Raw genomic sequence first — 19,734 nt, forward strand, 5'->3', positions numbered from 1 at the left:
GACAAAAAAACGGTTAAATCTGCTTCTCAAAAGTTTGTCAATTTCCTATCCAAGTTATCTACCATTTTATTATTTTAAGACCATATTTAGTATATTTTAGTATATACTATTGGAGATCTTTTGGATTGTCACTATTTAAGGAAAACCACCGATAAGAATCGACTCAATCCTGAACTTCTGTTTCTTAACTTTATTAAAATATGTACCACCTGAGTAAACACATTGTAGTCAATGTCAATTTAATTTGATAGATAAATTTTTGTTTACCAATGAATTTGTTTGGTGAATGTATCGATACCGTCGAATTTTCCGGCAACTATCGATACAGTCGGGCGGCATCGGTTATCCTCCCAGCTCTAGCCAGTACGGTCACTCTGAAAGTCTCTCAACGTTTTGTGACATGAAAATTCAACGAGGACACTGTGTACATGAATAGTTGAAAAATTAAAATGGTTTCCATGCAATTTGTTTTGCAACCGCTTCCGGGCTCGGACGATCAGTTTATTGAAAGGTAAATATAATCCTCGCGCACCGCAATTACGCACATGTGAACGCGGAATTCCGTGTAATTGTGTACGTACGGCTGCATGTATTTGTTATGTGAAAATATGTAGGTACGCAGGTATATGTATACGCAGGAAGATATGTACATGATCATTAACGTAAAACGCGAGCCACAGACACTGGCGAACTTACCTCATCTAGTGTCATCCACGCGGTTCTGTAAACATTAGCCGCAGAATTTGCGAAATGCACTTGCGTTTCCTCACTTTTCATCCACGATTAATTCTCTAACCATTCGCATATGTGTGTGTGTGCGAATGTGTGCGACATGTGAACGGCAGCATGTGTGCGTGCATGTGCATACATGCTGATTAATTTGTTCATATTTAACTATTTGTGCTGAGCAAACTATTGCAATGTTTATATTATAAGCTTCTCGAAAGAAGCTTGCAGAAGTCCATGCTTCCGGCTAAAATATACATTGTTACAAACATGTTTTCACATGCCCGATTTGTACATTATATTTCGCGCGAATGCCGCTCTTTCAGCACATGGCATCAAAACGTTCAGCGTTTTCCATAACCCAAAACCTTTAAACACCAAATTATCGTAACACCGGCTCTTTTTCTTCATTGGTGATGTACACTTTCCTTAGGAGCTGCAAATTTTCCAGCCGTCAATCATAAAAAGTCTGGCAAGGCCAGAAATCATCCATCAAATGCACCCTACGTTTAGGAGATTTTGAACATGCATCGACTTGCTTGTATTCTTAATAAATGTTATCCCATTTTAGGATTCGTGAAGTGTCGGATAAGGTCAACCGATTTGGTTATGGCAGCCATCGCATATTCGAGCAGTTGAAAATTCCAGTGAGGGAAGTGGTCATTGGTCCCGCGCACATTGGAGTTTTGCTGGAGGATGGCAAGGCATTCCGCGTGTCCTTTTCTATAAATTCTGAGAAACTTGACTTGACCAAATCAGACGCAAAATGGTAAGCTTAATGTTTTACCAGTTACATAGATTCGAATGTTTATGTATTGCTGTTTATTTATAGTTCCACCAGTGGTGGCGGCGGAACGGCCAGTGCTTCGAAAGCCCCATCCTCATCCCGACCGATGGCCCGCTCAAGAGCACGCCTGCTGCGCGCAACAGGTCGCTCCAATTCCACCGGACAAGGATCCGGATCTCGCAGCACAGGGGTCATCATTGGAGGCAGTACATCGAGCCGACCCTTAGTCACAGTTCCGGCCACGTATGTGCCGGAGGAGCTCATATCCCAGGCAGAGGTGGTTCTACAGGGCAAGAGCAGAAATCTCATAATTAGAGAATTACAGGTAAGTTCACCGATACAAGAACGTCTTATTCGTGTAATATCATCACTTCCCTTAATAGCGCACCAACCTAGATGTTAACTTAGCTGTGAACAATTTGCTTTCGCGCGATGATGAAGAAGCGGAAGATACCGAAGAAGGTGCCGATAATTACGTGCCCGAAGACCTTATCTCCCTGCTGGATAATGGCTTCAGTGGAGATAACAACAGCGTCATCATAGATCCCTCAGATGGGCTTTTCTCGGAGGAGATATTCAGCAATTACTCCAGCATTCGAAAGTAAGTAATATTAAATAAACACAAAAACTGAATTTAACTTATTGTTTTACATTTGGTCAGCTTGCTGTTTGACCGCATTCGTAGTGAACGCAGTAATGCCAACGCAAATGCCGCAGACAGTAACCAATCGACGACCCGCTCAACAAGTTCAGGCCCTGCCTTAACTGGTAGCAGTGGACTTCCAGCTCAAATATCAGTTAATGCTGACCGCGAGGCTTTTAGCCGTTGGCGGGATCGTCAGTACTACGGACCACGACGCTGGATAAGCAAAGACGACTATACCTGGGAGAAGGATGCTGGTAAGTTGATAAAAAGCAGAAACTATGATTCTCTTGCTTCACCGACACCTACTTCAATTTAGATTCCAAGAAAAAGGAGCCATCCCCTATGTTGTCCCCCATTTGGATATCTGAAGAATTGCAGCCATGGCCAGAGAAAAGTTCCGTGAAGTTCAAGACCATAGGAGCTTTGTATTCGGAGTTCATTGCCTTGTCAGAGAGCGGAGATTTATACCAGTGGCGCTGGTCAGATGCAGAGCCTTATAAGTCGGAGGTAAGGAAATATTATAAAATTCCAATTATGCCTAACCATTTAATCCAAATTTTATTTTTAAATCTGTACTCATACTTTAACCCATAATTTATCCTATTTTGCAGACTGAAAACGTTTATCATCCCAAAACTGTTTCCCTCAACATAGTTGAAAGAGTGGAGCTTATTTCGGCCAACTTCATCAGATGCTCCGTTGTTACAGAAACCAATCGAGTAGCAACTTGGATGGACGAGCAACTAGGTTACATCGGCGCCAAGCTGGAGCACAGTTGCTGCGCGTTTAACGAGTTTATATCGGACTCCATAACAAAGATCTACGTCTGCTCCCTATACACGGTTGTTAAGACCGATAGCAACAACATATATTGGTGGGGAGTCCTGCCGTTTGATCAACGCCGCTTCTTGTGGGACAAATTCCGGACTAAGACCAAGAAACCCTTTAAGGTGGTTGCCACCGATATTAATGTGGGTGCTCAAGTGATAATGAAGAAGTGTCCCATGTATCAATCTGGATCAATCGGATTCACATGCTCCAATGGCGTCCCGAAGGTGGGGCAGCTTTTGAATTCAGTCTGGACCTTCACCGATGTGTGCCGCATGAAAATCATAAATATTAACACGAACTCTGGCGTGGACAAATCCCAAGCAGCCGGCAATAATCTTAATGCCCATGGAATTACTCCGGATAAAGATCTGCCAAAGTCCACGGCAATGCCCAGCACTGGAAGTAGTAAGAATGGACAATCCTTCTCAAACAGCAAGGAGTCAACAGATCGCATCGACATGCCACCTCCGCCTTCGCCGGCATCCAGCACATGCAGCGACACCGGCAGCGTCACATCCCACAAGCGTACTAAGCGAGCTACTACGAAAGAGGACTCCAATGCCCCGCAGGAGGGAAGGAAGGATGAGGAGCTGTGGGAAGTGAAGGACGTGGTGTTTGTCGAAGACAAGGTGGGTCCAGTCGGCAAGGTGCTTAAGGTCGACGGCGACTTTGTTGCCGTTCGTTTTCCGGCAATAAATGCAGCAGCCGTTGCTGCTGCTGCCGCCGCAACAAGTTCCACATCCAACGCACCCTCCACATCCAAGGAAGAGGGCAAGGAGGATGACTGGCAGCAATGCCGGCTGCTGCGACGCGAAGATGTCCAGATATTCCGCACTGCTATGTCCACCCGTGGCCCAGACTGGCTGCAAAAACAGCCGAAAAAGATTAACGTTGGTGGTGATGCATCTGGCGCACAGATACTCACCCTGGCCGTTGACTCGCGCGGCATTCATGTGATCAAGAAGGTGCTCGGCAAAATCCACTACAGCCTTTACAACCTGTATAACTGCAAGCAGGAGCAAAATTGCCTATTTCCCACGGACTGCGCGTCTTTTATTGGCTCTTCGCCTGGCAACATATTAATGGCTTGCAACGACGACTGCAGCGGAAACAGCAGTACCATTGTGCTTCGCGATGGCAACGGCGCCCTATATCCCTTGGCCAAGGATTGCCTCGGCTCGATCAAGGATCCGCAATGGTTTGACCTTCCTCCGGTGAAGTCCATTACTATGTCCACAATCTCCCTGCCGGCTATGCTCTCCGGCGTGAATTTGAAGTCAAAGGTATGCATGACTGCTTTGCTCTTTGATACCCAAAAGCTTATGCCGCATATCTTGCGGTGCGATGTCAAGAATAGCTTTGCCGCCCTCGCCCGCCTGGAGAGGGAGGATCAAGCGGATACAGCTCTTGTCGTAGAAGAACGTTGCGATGGAGCCCGAAACATATTCCACGCTTGTGTAATTATGTGCGCCCCATCCTCAAACAAGGATTCCCCACCAGACTCTCCCAGCGGAGGTGTCGAGAAGAAATCACTAGTGGGACTCTCCGTGGCGCGTTCCATTCCAACTGTCTCGACAAGCGCTTACGTTAGCAGCAACGCATTTGGAGCAAGTGCGTCTTCGAGCAATGAAAACTCCAGCTTTGCAACTATGAGTTCATCCGCTGCCGGCACCGCGTCATCGACCAGCAGGGATAATCGTACCAATCTGCGCGACATGATGAATCGTCTAATAAATAGCGATCAGGCTGAACAGTCTGGCAGCCAGCCAATGGCCACAAACAACGAGGACCATGCCTACATCCCCTGGCCAGCTGAGTCACCGGCGGCTAGTAATCTGAGCGCCAGCTCTTCGCAGAATGTCTCAGAAAGCATTGAAGATGATATCTCGAAGATAATTCCGTCCTCCTCCCAGAGTTCCATGCTCTCCAACATCAAGTTGGGGTCTCCTACCTACACCTTCGACCTGGCTCAGCGGCGGGAGCATGCTTTGACGATCCTTCAGCAGATGTGCGTAAGTCCAGTCCTTCGTCCGTACCTCTGCCATATGCTGAGCACTAAGGATGCGCAGGGCCAGACGCCGTTTATGCTATCCGTTTCGTGTCGCGCCTACGAGGCAGGAATCATACTACTAAACACGATTCTCATGCTGTCCGAGCAGGATCCGCAGCTAAAGGAGGCCATGATTTTCCCGAATGGTTCACCTGCGGATCAGTCACCTCTGCATGTCATCTGCTACAATGATACCTGCTCGTTCACATGGACAGGAGCCGATCACATCAACCAGAACATTTTCGAGTGCAAGACATGCGGCCTTACTGGATCCCTGTGCTGCTGCACAGAATGCGCGAGAGTCTGCCACAAAGGACACGACTGCAAGTTGAAGCGTACGGCGCCGACAGCTTACTGTGATTGTTGGGAGAAATGCAAGTGTAAAGCTCTGATCGCTGGAAATCTCACGAAGCGCTTCGCACTGCTGTGCAAACTAGTATCCTGCACAGATTTGGTCACCAAGTTTAACTCCAAGGGTGAATCGATTCTTCTTTTCCTTATTCAAACGGTTGGACGTCAGATTGTGGAGCAGCGACAGTACCGCTTTAGTGTAAGGGTTCGCAATGTTAGCACCGCTGCCACCGGAGCGACCGCAAACAATTCAGTGATATCAAATCGGAAGACCTCCGCAGCCGAAATTGATAATGATATGCCGGACCATGATCTGGAGCCACCGAAGTTCGCCAGAAAGGCTTTGGAGAGACTGTTGATCGACTGGAACGCTGTGCGCTCAATGATCATGAGCGGTGCGGAGAAAGGCGATGTACCAAATCCAGCAGGCAGTGCATCGGAGAACTCCAATTCAGAAGGCTTCAATATGTTTATCCAGACGCAGCATGGCTCTACACTTCTCGACAAGTTTACCCATAGTCTGATCGTGAAGTGCACTGGCGACCATTTGGACACTTTGCTACTCACCCTGGTGCGCGAATTGCAAAACGCAAGCGTGTCCAATCGCAGCAAGGAAGCTGAGGAAGTAGTGCGTCGCTTCGTGCGTTCCGTGGCACGCGTTTTCGTCATTTTCAACCTGGAAAAGCAGCCGAATCCGGAGAAGCGAAAGTCGCACTCATCGTGCAACAAATACGTGCAGAGCTGTGTTAAAGTATTCCAAACGCTGCACAAGATATCCATCGAGGAGTTATGTGAGGTATCCGAGGCTCTGATCGCTCCAGTCCGACTGGGCGTTGTGCGTCCAACAGCTCCGTTTACGATGTCATCGTCGAATCTGGATGTACGTGTAAATATGACCAGCAATTCTATAAGATTTTAGATTTGCTATAGTTATACTCATTTAACTAGTTTAATGACAATTATTTTCATATTCTTTTAGAACTCTGACGATTTGTTTAGCGTTGATCCTTTGGCCCCCTCTAACGTGGAGTCTCCTTCTGAGCAAATACTTGGCCACGATGCTGGAAACGATCAGAGCGCCAATTTTAATATTCAACAAAACTACGATGTAGTTGCTATGGAAAGTGAGTATTTTTTTTATAGATAGCTGTATGAAATTGTACAAACCCTTATGAAATGTATTTTGAAATCCAGCTATACGCGACGCCTCCGAATCGGAAGAAGTTATAAACCGGGAAGCTAATTCCCACAATCAAGACGATGAGCTAATAGAAAATCAACGAAATGAGGACGGCATGCAGGATGACGAGAGCGATAATGATTTTACTTTCAATGACGCCGAGACTGAGTCCGACTCCGATGACAACCAAAGCAATCAAGAGGTGCAGAGGAGCGTGCAAGCAGGGGCAACCGTTGGCTCAGAAAATGGTTAGTTTCTTGAATTCGACTTAATTTTCTATTTACTTCATTGGATATGTTTTCTTTCAGACATTGGTGTTCTCTTCCTAGAGGATGAATCGGGAGACTCCTCTGCCCAAGAAGAAGATGGGTCGGAGGACGGCGAGTCCGACGATCAGTCCGACGAGTTCAATTTCAATGAGCAGCAACTTGAACGCCGCTCTACCAACTCGAACGCTCGCAGCGATCTGGCTCCTCAAACGATGCAATGGGCCATACGCAGTCGTGACACTGCGCGCTCATCCGTGAGGGTGCCCACCGGGTCTAATATGGTTTTTATTGACCCAATGGCTCTGCGCCGCTCCACTGTACCGGCCAGCACTACAGTCACTACCCCATCGATTGAGCCACACACCATGGCGACAACGGCCAGCAACTTGGCACGGGCTTTCGGAATCACAATAAGACAGATATCCGAGCTAATAAGCATTCTATCCTATAACGTACTAAATGACATCGAAACATCATTAAAAATTCAAAATGATGAAGCAATTGCAGTCCAAGTAAGTATCGAATAAAATAATTAGGATATGAATTAATTTCGCTCTGCGTACTGAATGTAACTGCAATTTAAATTTCAATTTTACAGGCATTTGTGGAAAAGCGTTTAAAGGCTACGTGGGATTGGATGTTCACGGTAATGGACGGCACCGAAGCACAGCTAAAGTTCGGAGCTTACTTGACCAACTACACGGATCCCAACCATCCGCTGCATCCGCTCAACCTAAGTGCCCAGGCTTCGAGTAGCCAGACTCCGGCTCCGGCCACATCCTCATCAGTTAGTGGTGTAAATATTATGGGTAAGTATGTCATTGTACTTGCTTTACGATTATTACTAAGTTTCATATCTATAGGATCCAATTCACGCCGCGACTTCTTCACCTACTGTTTATCCCTGATGCGCTCACACACTTCTGAGCACCGAGACGCGTTGCCAGTGTTGGATATAACAGCCTTGCGCCACATTGCCTATGTGCTCGATGCCTTTGTCTACTATATGCGCAATGATTCCGGCTTCTATGATAAGCAAGATACCATTTCAGGCCGTATAAACAATTTGTCACCTATGGCTGAGAGCTATGATACGGACGACGAGTTGGCTATTCTAGAAGAGTTTAACGCCGATGTTCAGATGTCTGCTAGTAGCATGCCTTCAGGAAGCCAGGGCACACGCCGACATGCATTCTTTGCTCGATCCGAATCGACATTAAGCTTGGGCTGCTCAGCGCCAGAAGGCTTTGAATTGCCACTGGATATGGCCATGCCTCTCGCCGATAAGCCGCACTTGCTACAACCAAATTCTAAGCGTCAGGAACTCTTCGCAAACCTACCGCTTCTCGTGACCACGAATGCCAACAACAGCGGTGCCACTAATGATGGTGGTAGCATTTTTGATTATACTCCAACTAGACTGGGATTCTCGAATTCCTTGAAAAGGAACGAGCATGTTTATGAAACAGTCCCGACCGATTCTAGTAAGACCGGTGATGGAAATGTAACTAATAAGGCTGAGGGCTCAACAGACTCTAATATTTACGTACAATTAAAGAAAAAACAGGGCTCGGATGATTTCAAATCCAACAAAGAGGCTGACGGTGAGTAGAGTGTATGCGGTAAAGAATTCACAAACATTAAATTTTCAATCCACAGGCAATCAAAGCAAGTACGATAAAGTCGTATTAATGGAAACTGATGACAGTCTTCCAAGTTCAAGTAAATCAACTGAAGCATTAATGGCCACACGGCCAGAGGTTATCATAGCGCCAAATAAAACCTCAGTGTCGCCAGCGACTGCTGCCCGCAGCGTCATAGTTCTCGCAGGTGGTTCCTGTTTAAAGACAATTGATTCCGACATAAACAACTACTCGGCTTCAAATCTATCGACCGCAGAACAAGACAAATGTGATACACAATATCAAAAGTCAACATCAGACCACCTGTTATCATTTCCTGCTCGTGGTTCTCAGTTTTACCAAAGTAATTTTTCGGAATTGCCGTCGTGGAACTTTTTACTTAGCCGCTGGAAGCTAACTCTGGACTTATTCGGTCGCGTTTTTATGGACGACGTCGGAATGGAACACGGCTCTGTGCTGCCGGAACTGCGAGGCTTTCCTGTAAAGGAGATGCGTTTCCGTCGCCACATGGAAAAATTGCGCAATGGACAACAACGTGATTTGGTGCTTTGCAAGTTGGAGCGCAATCGTGAAAGCTTAATTGTTCAAACGTTCAAGGAACTGAATACCCAGTTTGGCAACCAAAGTCGGCGCATCCAGCCGCCCATCACATTCAACAGAGTAAAGGTGACATTCAAAGACGAGCCGGGCGAGGGATCGGGTGTAGCACGCAGTTTTTACACATCGATCGCAGAAGCATTGCTGGCCAGTGCTAAGATCCCCAACTTGGAGTCCGTACAGGTGGGCACCAATCACAGCAAGTACGTAGTGCCGTTCTCGAGCATCCTGCGCAGCAGATCAGTATCAGGGTCTAGTCGCGATCAGTCCACTCTGCAGAGGCGTGGCTCCAACAGCAAAATATTGTGGCGTTCGGCCCGTGAGAGGAAGGCATTGAATTTGGATGCCAGACCGTATACTCCACCAAATAGCACAGGTAATCTACAAAATCTATCATGTTCTATTTATTATATTGACGCACTTATTGGAACTGCAAATTTAGATAATGCTACGCCGGAAAGCCTGAATGATCACTTGTCCGTTCACCTACAACAAATTGGGGAACGTCTTTACCCGAAGGTAAGCGAATTAATGCGAATGAAGTTCATAATATTAACAGTCCGACTTGGCCAACAGATCCATTCGATAAACCAAACGCATGCACCGAAGATAACAGGAATGCTGCTGGAGATACCCACTCCGCAGCTCCTGTCCGTAATTTCCTCAGATGAGACGCTCCGTCAGAAAGTGAATGAAGCGATAGAAATCATCACGTTTAAACAAAAATCTGAGACCAGTGCACAAAGTAGTCAACCAAAAAAATCACCATCTGTCGTGGTGGTGGATCCCGTTGATGATGATAATGAACCATTATTTTACTCACCGGGAAAGCGGGGCTTTTACACACCACGCCAGGGCTTTGCATCATTCGAGCGTATTAATGCATTTAGAAATATTGGAAGGTAAGCTAAGTGCTCCCTTAATCGATTCACTGATTTAACGCCGTTTAACTCTATTTTCTCAGACTTATTGGACTTTGTCTACTGCAAAACGAATTGCTTCCACTGTTCCTACAAAGACATGTACTGAAATACATTCTTGGGCGTAAAATTAAGTTCCACGACTTGGCATTTTTCGATCCAGCATTGTACGAATCTTTTAGACAAATTATTCAAAATGCCCAAACCAAGGAAGGCGAGGAAACTATAAATCGTATGGAGCTATGCTTTGTGTAAGTATTCCATCTTACTTGATAGTTTAGGCGCTAAATAACCTGCCATTTCAGTATCGATTTGATGAAGGAGGAGGGCTGTGGTAATAGAGAGCTTATCCCAGGAGGTCGCGATGTCGCGGTCACATCGAGTAATATATTCGAGTACGTCAGACGCTATACAGAATATAGACTAATCAAATCCCAAGAAAAGGCACTGGAGGTATGGGCAAATATTGCGTAAAAATTTATAGAACTATTACAACAAAATATTGTCTACCATTCACAGGCACTGAAGGACGGAGTTTTTGACGTTTTGCCCGATAACAGCATGATTAACTTAACCGCTGAGGACTTGCGTCTGCTGCTAAACGGTGTTGGTGATATCAATGTTTCAACACTAATTTCATACACTACCTTTAACGACGAATCTAGCGAGGGTCCTGATAAACTTTTAAAATTTAAGAAATGGTTTTGGAGTATTGTGGAGAAAATGAACATTATGGAACGCCAGGATTTGGTAAGACGAAGATGGCATAATGAGCTTCAAACATTCATAATAAACGCAATTCTTGCAGGTTTACTTCTGGACCGGTTCTCCTGCGCTCCCAGCTTCGGAGGAGGGATTCCAACCATTGCCATCTGTCACCATTAGACCTGCGGATGACTCTCATCTACCGACTGCGAATACTTGTATCTCTCGGCTGTATATCCCTCTTTACTCCAGCAAATCTATTTTACGCAGTAAAATGCTGATGGCCATTAAATCCAAAAATTTTGGATTTGTATAAGCGATTGGAAGTCTTTCCTATCTGTATAAGCTTCAAATTCATTTCTTAATTAACTTTAGTTTTTCTGAGTTTCGACTTGTCATATTTAACCATACCATTCCCATTTCGGATTATCTATTGTTTAAAATTTATTCGAATTTGAACAATTTGTACGTAACATTATTAAACAAGATTGGCTCGGGTCATGGCGCTCTGGCTTGACCCAACGTGTAGTTAAAATATGAAACCCCAACATCCATTGTAACCAATAAAACGGCCAATTAGGTATTAGGAAGCCTATGATTTAATTATTAAACTTTTAAATAAAATATGTTTTCTAAAGTATGACTTATGCACATGTATATTTATCGATATCGATTCAATAGAAATTTGAAGAAAAAACCAATAAAAATAAGTCCACCTTATGGAAATTATGTATGATATAAAATGAACTTCTATTTCATTTGGAGCGAACTGCTGGGAGTGCCAAACTAATTTCCCCTTTGACTAACAAATAGTTCAATTTGAAAAGAAACACAACAAATTATAATTGTTAAGGTTAATAATTTACTTAATTTAGTTCATGATAGGCCATAATACCGAAACATCAAAGCTGTACACAATCAAAGCTTTTGATAGTAAAAATACATGCATAGCTTAACCTAGAATTGCATAAAGTTAGTTAGTTTTTACAGCGACACATTTAGACTGTTGTCCTTATAAATATTCGAGGAAACGCAATCTTCCTACATACATTTATACACAAAACAATAAGGTACCACAAATAACGCATAAAAACGAAAGCACATTAAATTAAAAACGATTACTTCCCCTTATCAGCGACACAAAAAAAATATAAATAATAAACAGGCAACGCGATTATTCAACGATCACTGGGAACTTCTCCACTTCCTCGCATTGCTTGTTGAAACTGGTGATGAACTGCTCCAATTTAGCCTCATGCTCGATGTCTCTGCGTGGCCGTTTAACGTGATGCCGCTTCTTCTCCGGAGAATCCAAGCTCTTGTCGTGCGAGTCCTGCTCGTCCTCGTCCTCACTTTCGCTTTCGATGTACAATATCTGCACTCGCTTCTTTCGCTTACGCTGCGGACGCTCCTTCACATAGGTTCGTCTGGGTTTCTAGAACAGTTGGAATTTTTAAAGCAATTAGGCGCTGTTTGCCAAAGTAAAGAATTTCGAATGTATACCCACATAACTACAGACTTACGACTACAATTTATTTGTGCGAGCGGCTTACTACCGATCAAAGATAGACTTAAATCTTTGCGGCCCTGTTTGCTCAACTAAAACGTTAACGTCTCAGTTTTAAGTTAATCTAGCGTTATGAGGTCAGTGTCTACACTCACTGTTTACAGTGTCGACGCTTTCCCAACGCTTAGCCGAACCCATTACAAAAATCCTACCTTATCGGCAAATGATTGCTCCGGCTCGTCCTGGTCAACCCTAAACAATCCCATCGATTCCCTAGCAGTGGGTGCAGCAGCTTTCCGTTTCGCCGGTCGGGGCGGCGCAATCATAGTGGAGCACAACATGTATCTAATGTCCGTTTGCTTCGAATGCGATTCGCCCAGGCAATCGGAACGAATAGAGGTGTATGATACTTGTGGGAGCTCCCCATCTTTGGGTCGCAGCTCCGCAAGACGATGGAGCTTATCATGCAGATTTACATTTTGACTCAGCCCCGTGGAATTGGCCGGTGAATCTTCTTCGGTGATAAATTCATCGAATCCAAAGAGGTTTCGTGAAGGTGACGTTCGTGCTTCCGTATTCGTTTCCTTTTCTTTTGGTATATTTTTACAGGGCAATATTTCGTTGCATTCGGAAGTATTTACTTCCGTTTGACTACGATTAGCTAAAGCAGGAGTAACTTCTCTGTTAAAGGACACACTGGTGGGAGCGATACCTTTTGAGGGAGTAGTTGACTTTCTAGGTATATCTTCGCATGCCAAATCATCGTCGAAACCAAAAAGATTCGTCCGCGTTTGACTGCGTTGCGCTGGGGATGACGTCGCCATTGGACGAGGTGCCACTCTGGTAGGAGTGACTTCTTTTGAAACATTGGTCGTCACGTTCTTCTTCCAGGACGGCAGAGTCACTACTTCTAGTATGTTAATATCCTTGAAAGGCGTTCGTTTCTGCAGCGTTCTCCGAGGATTCGGCAGGTGCACAAAGTTCTCCACATTCTCTTCGCTTTCCTGGTCATTGATCGACATCGATTTGCTAATTGTGGGAGGGGGACGGTTCTCCTCATTGGAGTCGTTCGCATTTGAGTCATGACTTTGCTCGTGCAAAGGCGGACAAATGGATTCCTCGTGTGGGATGTTATCAGCTTGCTCTACCGGTGCATCTGGCACATAGACATGCCGACGCTGCACATGATCACTGGAGTACGATGGCATCTGGGAGGTGTTGAAACCAAACATGAAAGTATTCGGCAATGGTGATTCGTCGGAAACGCGCCACGGGGATTTGCCTGCCGCCGTCCTAACTGCATTGGGAGACTGGTGGGCAATAGGCGACAATGCAGTGGTGGTGGCACTAACATCTGTCACCGGAGGAGCTCTGCGATTCAGCGGCGTGCTAACCAATTGTCGCGCCATGTTGATAAGTTCTCGACGTCTGTCTGTAGATGGCAGTGGATTTTGCGCCTGGGTCTGGTTAAGCATTACGGATCGGGCCAAATTACTGTAGGCTCCTTCGTGCGCTTGCTTAGAAGTGCTCGGTTCGACATGTATCTGAACGGGCACATCGATGGGCTGCACGTATCCGTGCTCAGAATCGTTGCTAAAATCTTCCTCGGGCTCGAAAATGGTCGATAAAGAGCGTGGTGGCTTTTGAATGCGCGGTTCTATGGACTTGGGGACGACCGTGACTGGCTCAGGCTCACTGTCTTTTGTCGAAACCTTTCTTCGATTACCCACAGGTCGGATCTTCTTTGCTGTTCTCTTGGCTCTCGTTTTGCCGATTTTTCTTGACCGCACCATTACGCAGGCCTTTCCATCCTTAACCAACCGCTGAATTATGTCTGCCGCGGGATCCTCCCTGTTACTGTCATCTTCGATCTGCGACTGCGACAGAAAATCGAAAACGTTGCGGGTCACCGATGATCGTGTCCTCGTTAAAGGCTGATCTCTGTGGAAGAAGCGAGGCGGTTTTTTGGGCGAAGTCTCTGCTGCCGTTCCACTAGGGCTCGTACTCCTAATGCGTTGCTGAACTGGTGATGTTTCGGGACCTGCAAGTAGTTGTGCTCATCGAGAAAAGTCCATCATTCGCCTGGTGAGAACATCTTACCTGCCACATTCTCCTTGATATTTTGGGGTTGCGTTGATTTCTGTACCTTCAAAGGAACGTACATCGTCGAGTTGCGAGCCGGCTCAAAAGTGCTGGCATCCACATCAGGCGCATCATTTCGAGAATCTTCGGATGCGACAGCATTTTTTACCTTAATGCGCCTTATTTTTACTACGCATTTTCTTATGCGACACTCTGGCACGTTTGGGGCTGTCAAGGATTGTGGTGTGATTGATAGTTTCTTGGGACGCCCGGGTTTGCGTATTGTTGTGGCCAAATCAGCTTCGATGGACAGTTTCTTTGGACGCCCGGGTTTGCGTATGGTTGTGGTCAAATCAGCTCCGATGGACAGTTTCTTGGGACGCCCGGGTTTGCATATTGTTGTGGTCAAATCAGCTCCGATGGACAATTTTTTGGGACGCCCGGGTTTGCGTATTGTTGTGGTCAAATCAGCTCCGATAGACAGTTTCTTAGGACGCCCGGGTTTGCGTTTCGTTGCGGTGTTCACATCTGGCGACGGAACACACGGCACCGGCCGTGTTCTTACCATTTTATAAATATAATTTGTTTACTAAATGAAATTCGTGTACAGCTCCCGCCATTTTATTTACTAGTATGACCATCTCGCGATCTCTAAGACATGCCATGAAAACCAGTGAACGTCAGTAGGTGTGAAGCTTGGCTAACCAGCTAACCGAGACACTTTGCAACACTGCGTGCCAGGGACGTAGCACCGATAGCTGTCGATAGGCGGACAGAGAACCAGATGATTGGCCTCGCAATAATGTAAAAAATAAATAATTAGCTGTTTCCAAATAATCCAAATTCCAAATTCCTTGCACTACGATCCGCCGTGCGTGTGTTCGTCGCCGTGAACGTGTACGGGCAGTTTCGTTTCACGCGTCACAAGCAAGTACAGCTGAAAATTGAGAAGGAAAGCAAGAAAGAAAACCCCCAAACTGAAAATCGAGTGAAAGTTTTCTCATCGTCTTTGTTTTGTAATTGTGATTTTCCTGCCTGCTGCCAGCGCTCATTACTGGCAATATTGGATCGACGTCGACATAGTGTCGCTGCTGCGGGCGCGGGTGGCCGACGGCGACTATAGCAACTACACCTTATAGCCACTATAATACTAATGCTATACTCGCGGGCCCTATTGTGATTGTGTTATATATTTAAATCGACTCGATTCGAATCGAATCCAATCGCTGTCGTGGTCGCAGTCGCAGTCGCGTTTTCTGGGACTGCTGCAAAAGGCCTTGCGATTTTCTGCGCCAGGTACTGTGGGAAGACGTCGATGTGGGGAGGGGGGTGGAGGCGGTTGTGCGATGGCTGGGATGGCACGGGGCGAATCCCAATAAGAAACTAGCGCGAAAACTGCCATACCAGCGTACGTACATACGTACGTCCATCGCGACACACGCCATACATACATAGGCGAATTATAATGGCAACAAACAAATGCAACCGACCCAGCAGTTGAAACACTAACACCTATACCACCACTACTACCTATACCAGACCCTATCCAATCCATTTCAATCCAATCCCAGGGAACGAGAACCCGAAGGCTGACTGTGACGCCAGTGGGGGGAAATGGAAATGGAGCCAAGGCAGATGTACATATCCGTGGATGTATCTGCGAATTATGTCTCAGGGTCAAGGACACTGCTTCTGCCTCGCTAACCGTTGTTTGACCTTATTAACGAGTCGGAAGTGGTGGATTCGTCGTTCACCGCCGATGGGGATACCCTTTCGGTTCGCTTATCCAAGAATAGGCGCTTAGTAGATATATTGGTATATAGTTGTCCCCCAAAACGAGTCATACATACATATAGTCTTTATACTTTGCAAAATAAGTCAAGGTAAATTGAAATGTCCTCCAAATTGTAGATTTCCCTGCATACTTATAAATCCAATATTAGTTTTTAGACAATCTTTATCTTTTGATGACAACATCTGATTAACTTACATTCCTTGTCCGACAAAAATCAACATAGCTATACATTATTGATCAAACTCTTTGAATCTTCAACCAACTTCGACTAAAATGATTGTCTAAGGCTGACAAGTGTTCAGAAATTAAACCATTTTGAAGTGAAAAAGGCAGACAGGTGGATTTGACTAGCAAAAGCACAAGCGAATATTTTATGGGATCCCCTCACTTGGCGACAATCGTATATCATATATCAAGTATACAACGTATGATCCCTTTCTCGTTGGCAGAGCAACTGCATTGGCCGGCTCCGAGGACAAACAATGTGCGATACCAAAGACGATGCGCGGAAATGGAAATGTGAAACTTGCACCTACGAGAACTACCCATCCTCGCTGAAGTGCACCATGTGCCAGGCGTCCAAGCCGCTGCTCAACGAGGACATCTTCCGGTAAGACAACTCTGCCGATCTATACCTAATCTTCTGCTAATGAATACTCTTCCTTGCAGTCTGAGCCCAGCCCAGGAGAGCTGCACCGTTGCGGAGGAGGCGGCTGCCGTCGAAGTTGCCGTAATGTCGCCCACACCTTCGTCCACGTGCTACTCGCTCCAGCCGCAGAGCCAGGCACGGCAGAGCAACGTGGCGGATAGCGAAAAGTGGCCCTGCAAGGTGTGCACCTATCTCAATTGGCCGCGGAGCCTGCGCTGCGTTCAGTGCTGTACGAAGCGCGGCGGCGAGGCGATAGAGCGTGGCAAAAAGGACATGGATAACGAGGCGGACGGGGATCGTGCAGGAGAGGCGCTGCAAGCCCTTCGCATCAGTGGCTCGGAGGAGAACCTGGCCAATAAGCCGGGTCAGCTCATCGGCGCCGCGGCCTCCCATCGTTTGAGCCTTAGTCCTGGCATAGACGATGCGACGCATCTGAACAATCTCGCCAATGCGTCCAACAACCAGTCGCAGTCCCAGCACCGGCAGCCTGTCCTACAGCAGCAGATGCAGCTCCAGCTGCAGCCGCAGCAACAGCGGGAATCCTCATCCTCCGCCGCCGTCCCGCCGCAGCAGCAGAAGCAGTGCTATGTGTCCAAGTGGGCGTGTAACGTAGGTTTTCATATCCCAACTAATTCGCTCAGATGTACTTAAGGTTTGCATTCTCTTTAGTCGTGCACTTACGAAAACTGGCCGAGGAGCATCAAGTGCTCCATGTGCGGCAAGACGAGGGAGCGCGAGATTAGTGGATCGCAGAACGACTTGCACGCCTCATCCAGCCTAAACAGCGAGGAGGAGAATCAGCAACAACTGCAGCAGCCAAACGTGGATACCGTCAGCGTCAATAACTCGTTCAATAAGAAGCACATTTACCAACTGGGTAAGAGTTTTTAATGTGATTTCTCTGGGTATGACTAATTGATATTCACTTTCCAGGTTCTTCGGAAACCATCAACAACTGTGATACGCTGCAGGAGCGGCAGGAGCGCCGCCAGCGTCAAATCCGACGCCAGGTGGACTGGCAGTGGCTGAACGCCTGCCTGGGCGTCGTGGAGAACAACTACAGCGCTGTGGAGGCGTACCTCTCCTGCGGTGGCAATCCAGCGCGTTCGTTGACCAGCACCGAGATTGCCGCCCTCAACCGCAACTCGGCCTTCGACGTGGGCCACACCCTGATCCACCTGGCCATTCGGTTTCATCGCGAAGAGATGTTACCAATGCTGCTGGCCCAGATCTCCGGTTCGGGGCCGGGCATCAAGCGTGTGCCGTCCTACGTGGCCCCCGACTTGGCGGCCGATATCCGGCGCCACTTTGCCAATACCCTGCGCTTGCGCAAGTCCGGTCTCCCCTGCCACTATGTGCAAAAGCACGCCACCTTCGCCCTCCCCGCCGAGATTGAGGAGCTGCCGATCCCCATACAGGAGCAGCTCTACGATGAGCTGCTCGACCGCGACGCGCAGAAACAGCTGGAGACGCCGCCGCCGGCCTTGAATTGGTCGCTGGAGATCACTGCTCGCCTGAGCTCCCGGATGTTCGTCCTGTGGAACCGCAGTGCTGGCGACTGCCTGCTGGACTCGGCCATGCAGGCCACCTGGGGCGTCTTCGATCGAGACAATATCCTTAGGCGGGCACTCGCCGACACACTGCACCAATGCGGCCATGTGTAAGTTGAACGAATTTGTTTTAACAACCGTCAGCTTATTAAAAGTCTTGATACTCTATTGTAGGTTCTTTACTCGCTGGAAAGAGTACGAGATGCTGCAGGCTTCGATGCTCCACTTTACGCTGGAGGACTCTCAGTTCGAGGAGGACTGGAGTACACTACTGTCATTGGCCGGCCAACCCGGCTCGTCCCTGGAGCAACTGCACATCTTTGCGCTGGCGCACATCCTTCGACGCCCGATTATCGTGTACGGCGTGAAGTACGTCAAGAGTTTTCGGGGCGAGGACATTGGATACGCGCGTTTCGAAGGTAGCTATTAATTTTTACTTCGCTGTATTGCATTAATTTGATTGCCTTGTTCGTAGGTGTCTACTTGCCTTTGTTCTGGGATCAAAACTTTTGTACCAAGTCACCGATAGCACTGGGCTACACACGTGGCCATTTCAGCGCCCTGGTGCCGATGGAGCCATTCACTCGCATCGATGGGCGGCGTGACGATGTGGAGGACGTAACCTACCTCCCGCTAATGGACTGCGAGCTGAAACTTTTGCCCATTCATTTCCTTACACAGTCGGAGGTGAGAGCTTATTCAAATAGCCTGTGGAACATTGTGAGCTTAGACATTTCCGTTCCTTGCTTGCAGGTTGGCAACGAGGAGTCGATGATGCGTCAATGGCTGGACGTGTGCGTAACTGATGGAGGCCTACTGGTGGCGCAACAAAAGCTAAGCAAGCGTCCGTTGCTGGTCGCCCAGATGCTGGAAGAGTGGCTGAATCACTACCGCCGCATTGCGTAAATATGACTTGCCCTCCTTCCGGACATAGACATGCTAATTAACCCTGTGAACTTCCTTTCAGACAAGTGATAACGGCGCCTTTCATTCGTCGCCCCCAAATCACACATTACTCCAGTGATGGCGACTCGGATGAGGAGTAGAGAAGGATGCGGCACATCCGTCACCCAGCTTCCGATTAGGAAGCTGTGCATTGAATTCAATATCCTTATTTTGTACTTTTGGCGATCGTTAGCAGATTTTTGAGACAGGAATAACAAGTGCACTCGCAGCTAGCTAAAGGAAACTATAGAGAATACATATGCATATATGCAAGCAGTTGAAGTTGTAGTTGTAACTAAATTGAAAGCAAACTAAAGGTTAAGCAGCAGAGTACGAAAATAGATTGATCGACGTATGTATATCATATCCGTTCCCAAGTCAACGTTCGTTGATTTTAGTCAAATTTATTCACACTGGGTCGTCGAGGCAATATAGACCACATATTAAACGAAATTGAAGCTATACACTGGTAGGTTTAATTACACTCACATGTGAAACAAT

The 19,734-nt window shown here is 46.8% G+C and overlaps 3 protein-coding genes and 1 non-coding gene across 4 annotated transcripts; 2 read left to right on the forward strand and 2 right to left on the reverse strand.

Moving 5' to 3' along the window:
- The first annotated feature begins 308 nt into the window (after positions 1 to 308).
- On the forward strand, positions 309 to 11,345 carry LOC6728741 (E3 ubiquitin-protein ligase hyd). The gene is made up of 19 exons (XM_016177095.3): positions 309 to 511; positions 1,298 to 1,495; positions 1,559 to 1,838; positions 1,897 to 2,114; positions 2,175 to 2,413; positions 2,476 to 2,666; positions 2,771 to 6,271; positions 6,371 to 6,515; positions 6,586 to 6,819; positions 6,880 to 7,352; positions 7,439 to 7,649; positions 7,704 to 8,444; positions 8,500 to 9,456; positions 9,523 to 9,599; positions 9,657 to 9,982; positions 10,045 to 10,251; positions 10,306 to 10,453; positions 10,520 to 10,750; positions 10,809 to 11,345. The coding sequence occupies exons 1-19, from the start codon at positions 450 to 452 to the stop codon at positions 11,019 to 11,021; spliced, it is 8,652 nt and encodes a 2,883-aa protein (XP_016035409.1). The 5' UTR covers positions 309 to 449; the 3' UTR covers positions 11,022 to 11,345.
- A 199-nt stretch (positions 11,346 to 11,544) lies between these two features.
- Positions 11,545 to 15,007, reverse strand: LOC6728742 (protein dalmatian). The gene is made up of 3 exons (XM_002104041.4): positions 14,313 to 15,007; positions 12,425 to 14,253; positions 11,545 to 12,140 (listed from the first exon to the last, which is right to left on the reverse strand). Exons 1-3 carry the CDS (start codon positions 14,860 to 14,862, stop codon positions 11,880 to 11,882), a joined length of 2,640 nt encoding a protein of 879 aa, XP_002104077.2. The 5' UTR covers positions 14,863 to 15,007; the 3' UTR covers positions 11,545 to 11,879.
- Positions 12,241 to 12,399, reverse strand: LOC120285121. Its single transcript, XR_005544434.1, has one exon.
- Positions 15,008 to 15,029: 22 nt separating the features above from the next.
- On the forward strand, positions 15,030 to 19,533 carry LOC27209253 (ubiquitin thioesterase trabid). The gene is made up of 9 exons (XM_039294716.2): positions 15,030 to 15,590; positions 16,539 to 16,699; positions 16,759 to 17,347; positions 17,408 to 17,615; positions 17,672 to 18,398; positions 18,463 to 18,707; positions 18,764 to 18,975; positions 19,042 to 19,190; positions 19,256 to 19,533. The coding sequence occupies exons 2-9, from the start codon at positions 16,572 to 16,574 to the stop codon at positions 19,332 to 19,334; spliced, it is 2,337 nt and encodes a 778-aa protein (XP_039150650.1). The 5' UTR covers positions 15,030 to 15,590; positions 16,539 to 16,571; the 3' UTR covers positions 19,335 to 19,533.
- The last annotated feature ends 201 nt before the right edge of the window (positions 19,534 to 19,734 follow it).

This window comes from Drosophila simulans, chromosome 3R (assembly GCF_016746395.2).
Source record: "Drosophila simulans strain w501 chromosome 3R, Prin_Dsim_3.1, whole genome shotgun sequence".
NCBI lineage: Eukaryota > Metazoa > Arthropoda > Insecta > Diptera > Drosophilidae > Drosophila > Drosophila simulans.

Coding starts and splice junctions, on each gene's coding strand:
- LOC6728741 (XM_016177095.3), top strand. CDS start 450: ATGGTTTCCATGCAATTTGTTTTGCAACCGCTTCCGGGCTCGGACGAT. Junction 512..1,297: donor GACGATCAGTTTATTGAAAG/GTAAATATAATC, acceptor ATCCCATTTTAG/GATTCGTGAAGTGTCGGATA. Junction 7,353..7,438: donor ATGAAGCAATTGCAGTCCAA/GTAAGTATCGAA, acceptor TCAATTTTACAG/GCATTTGTGGAAAAGCGTTT.
- LOC6728742 (XM_002104041.4), bottom strand. CDS start 14,862: ATGGTAAGAACACGGCCGGTGCCGTGTGTTCCGTCGCCAGATGTGAAC. Junction 14,254..14,312: donor TATCAAGGAGAATGTGGCAG/GTAAGATGTTCT, acceptor AACTACTTGCAG/GTCCCGAAACATCACCAGTT. Junction 12,141..12,424: donor AGCAATCATTTGCCGATAAG/GTAGGATTTTTG, acceptor CAACTGTTCTAG/AAACCCAGACGAACCTATGT.
- LOC27209253 (XM_039294716.2), top strand. CDS start 16,572: ATGTGCGATACCAAAGACGATGCGCGGAAATGGAAATGTGAAACTTGC. Junction 17,616..17,671: donor GAAGCACATTTACCAACTGG/GTAAGAGTTTTT, acceptor TTCACTTTCCAG/GTTCTTCGGAAACCATCAAC. Junction 18,399..18,462: donor CTGCACCAATGCGGCCATGT/GTAAGTTGAACG, acceptor ACTCTATTGTAG/GTTCTTTACTCGCTGGAAAG.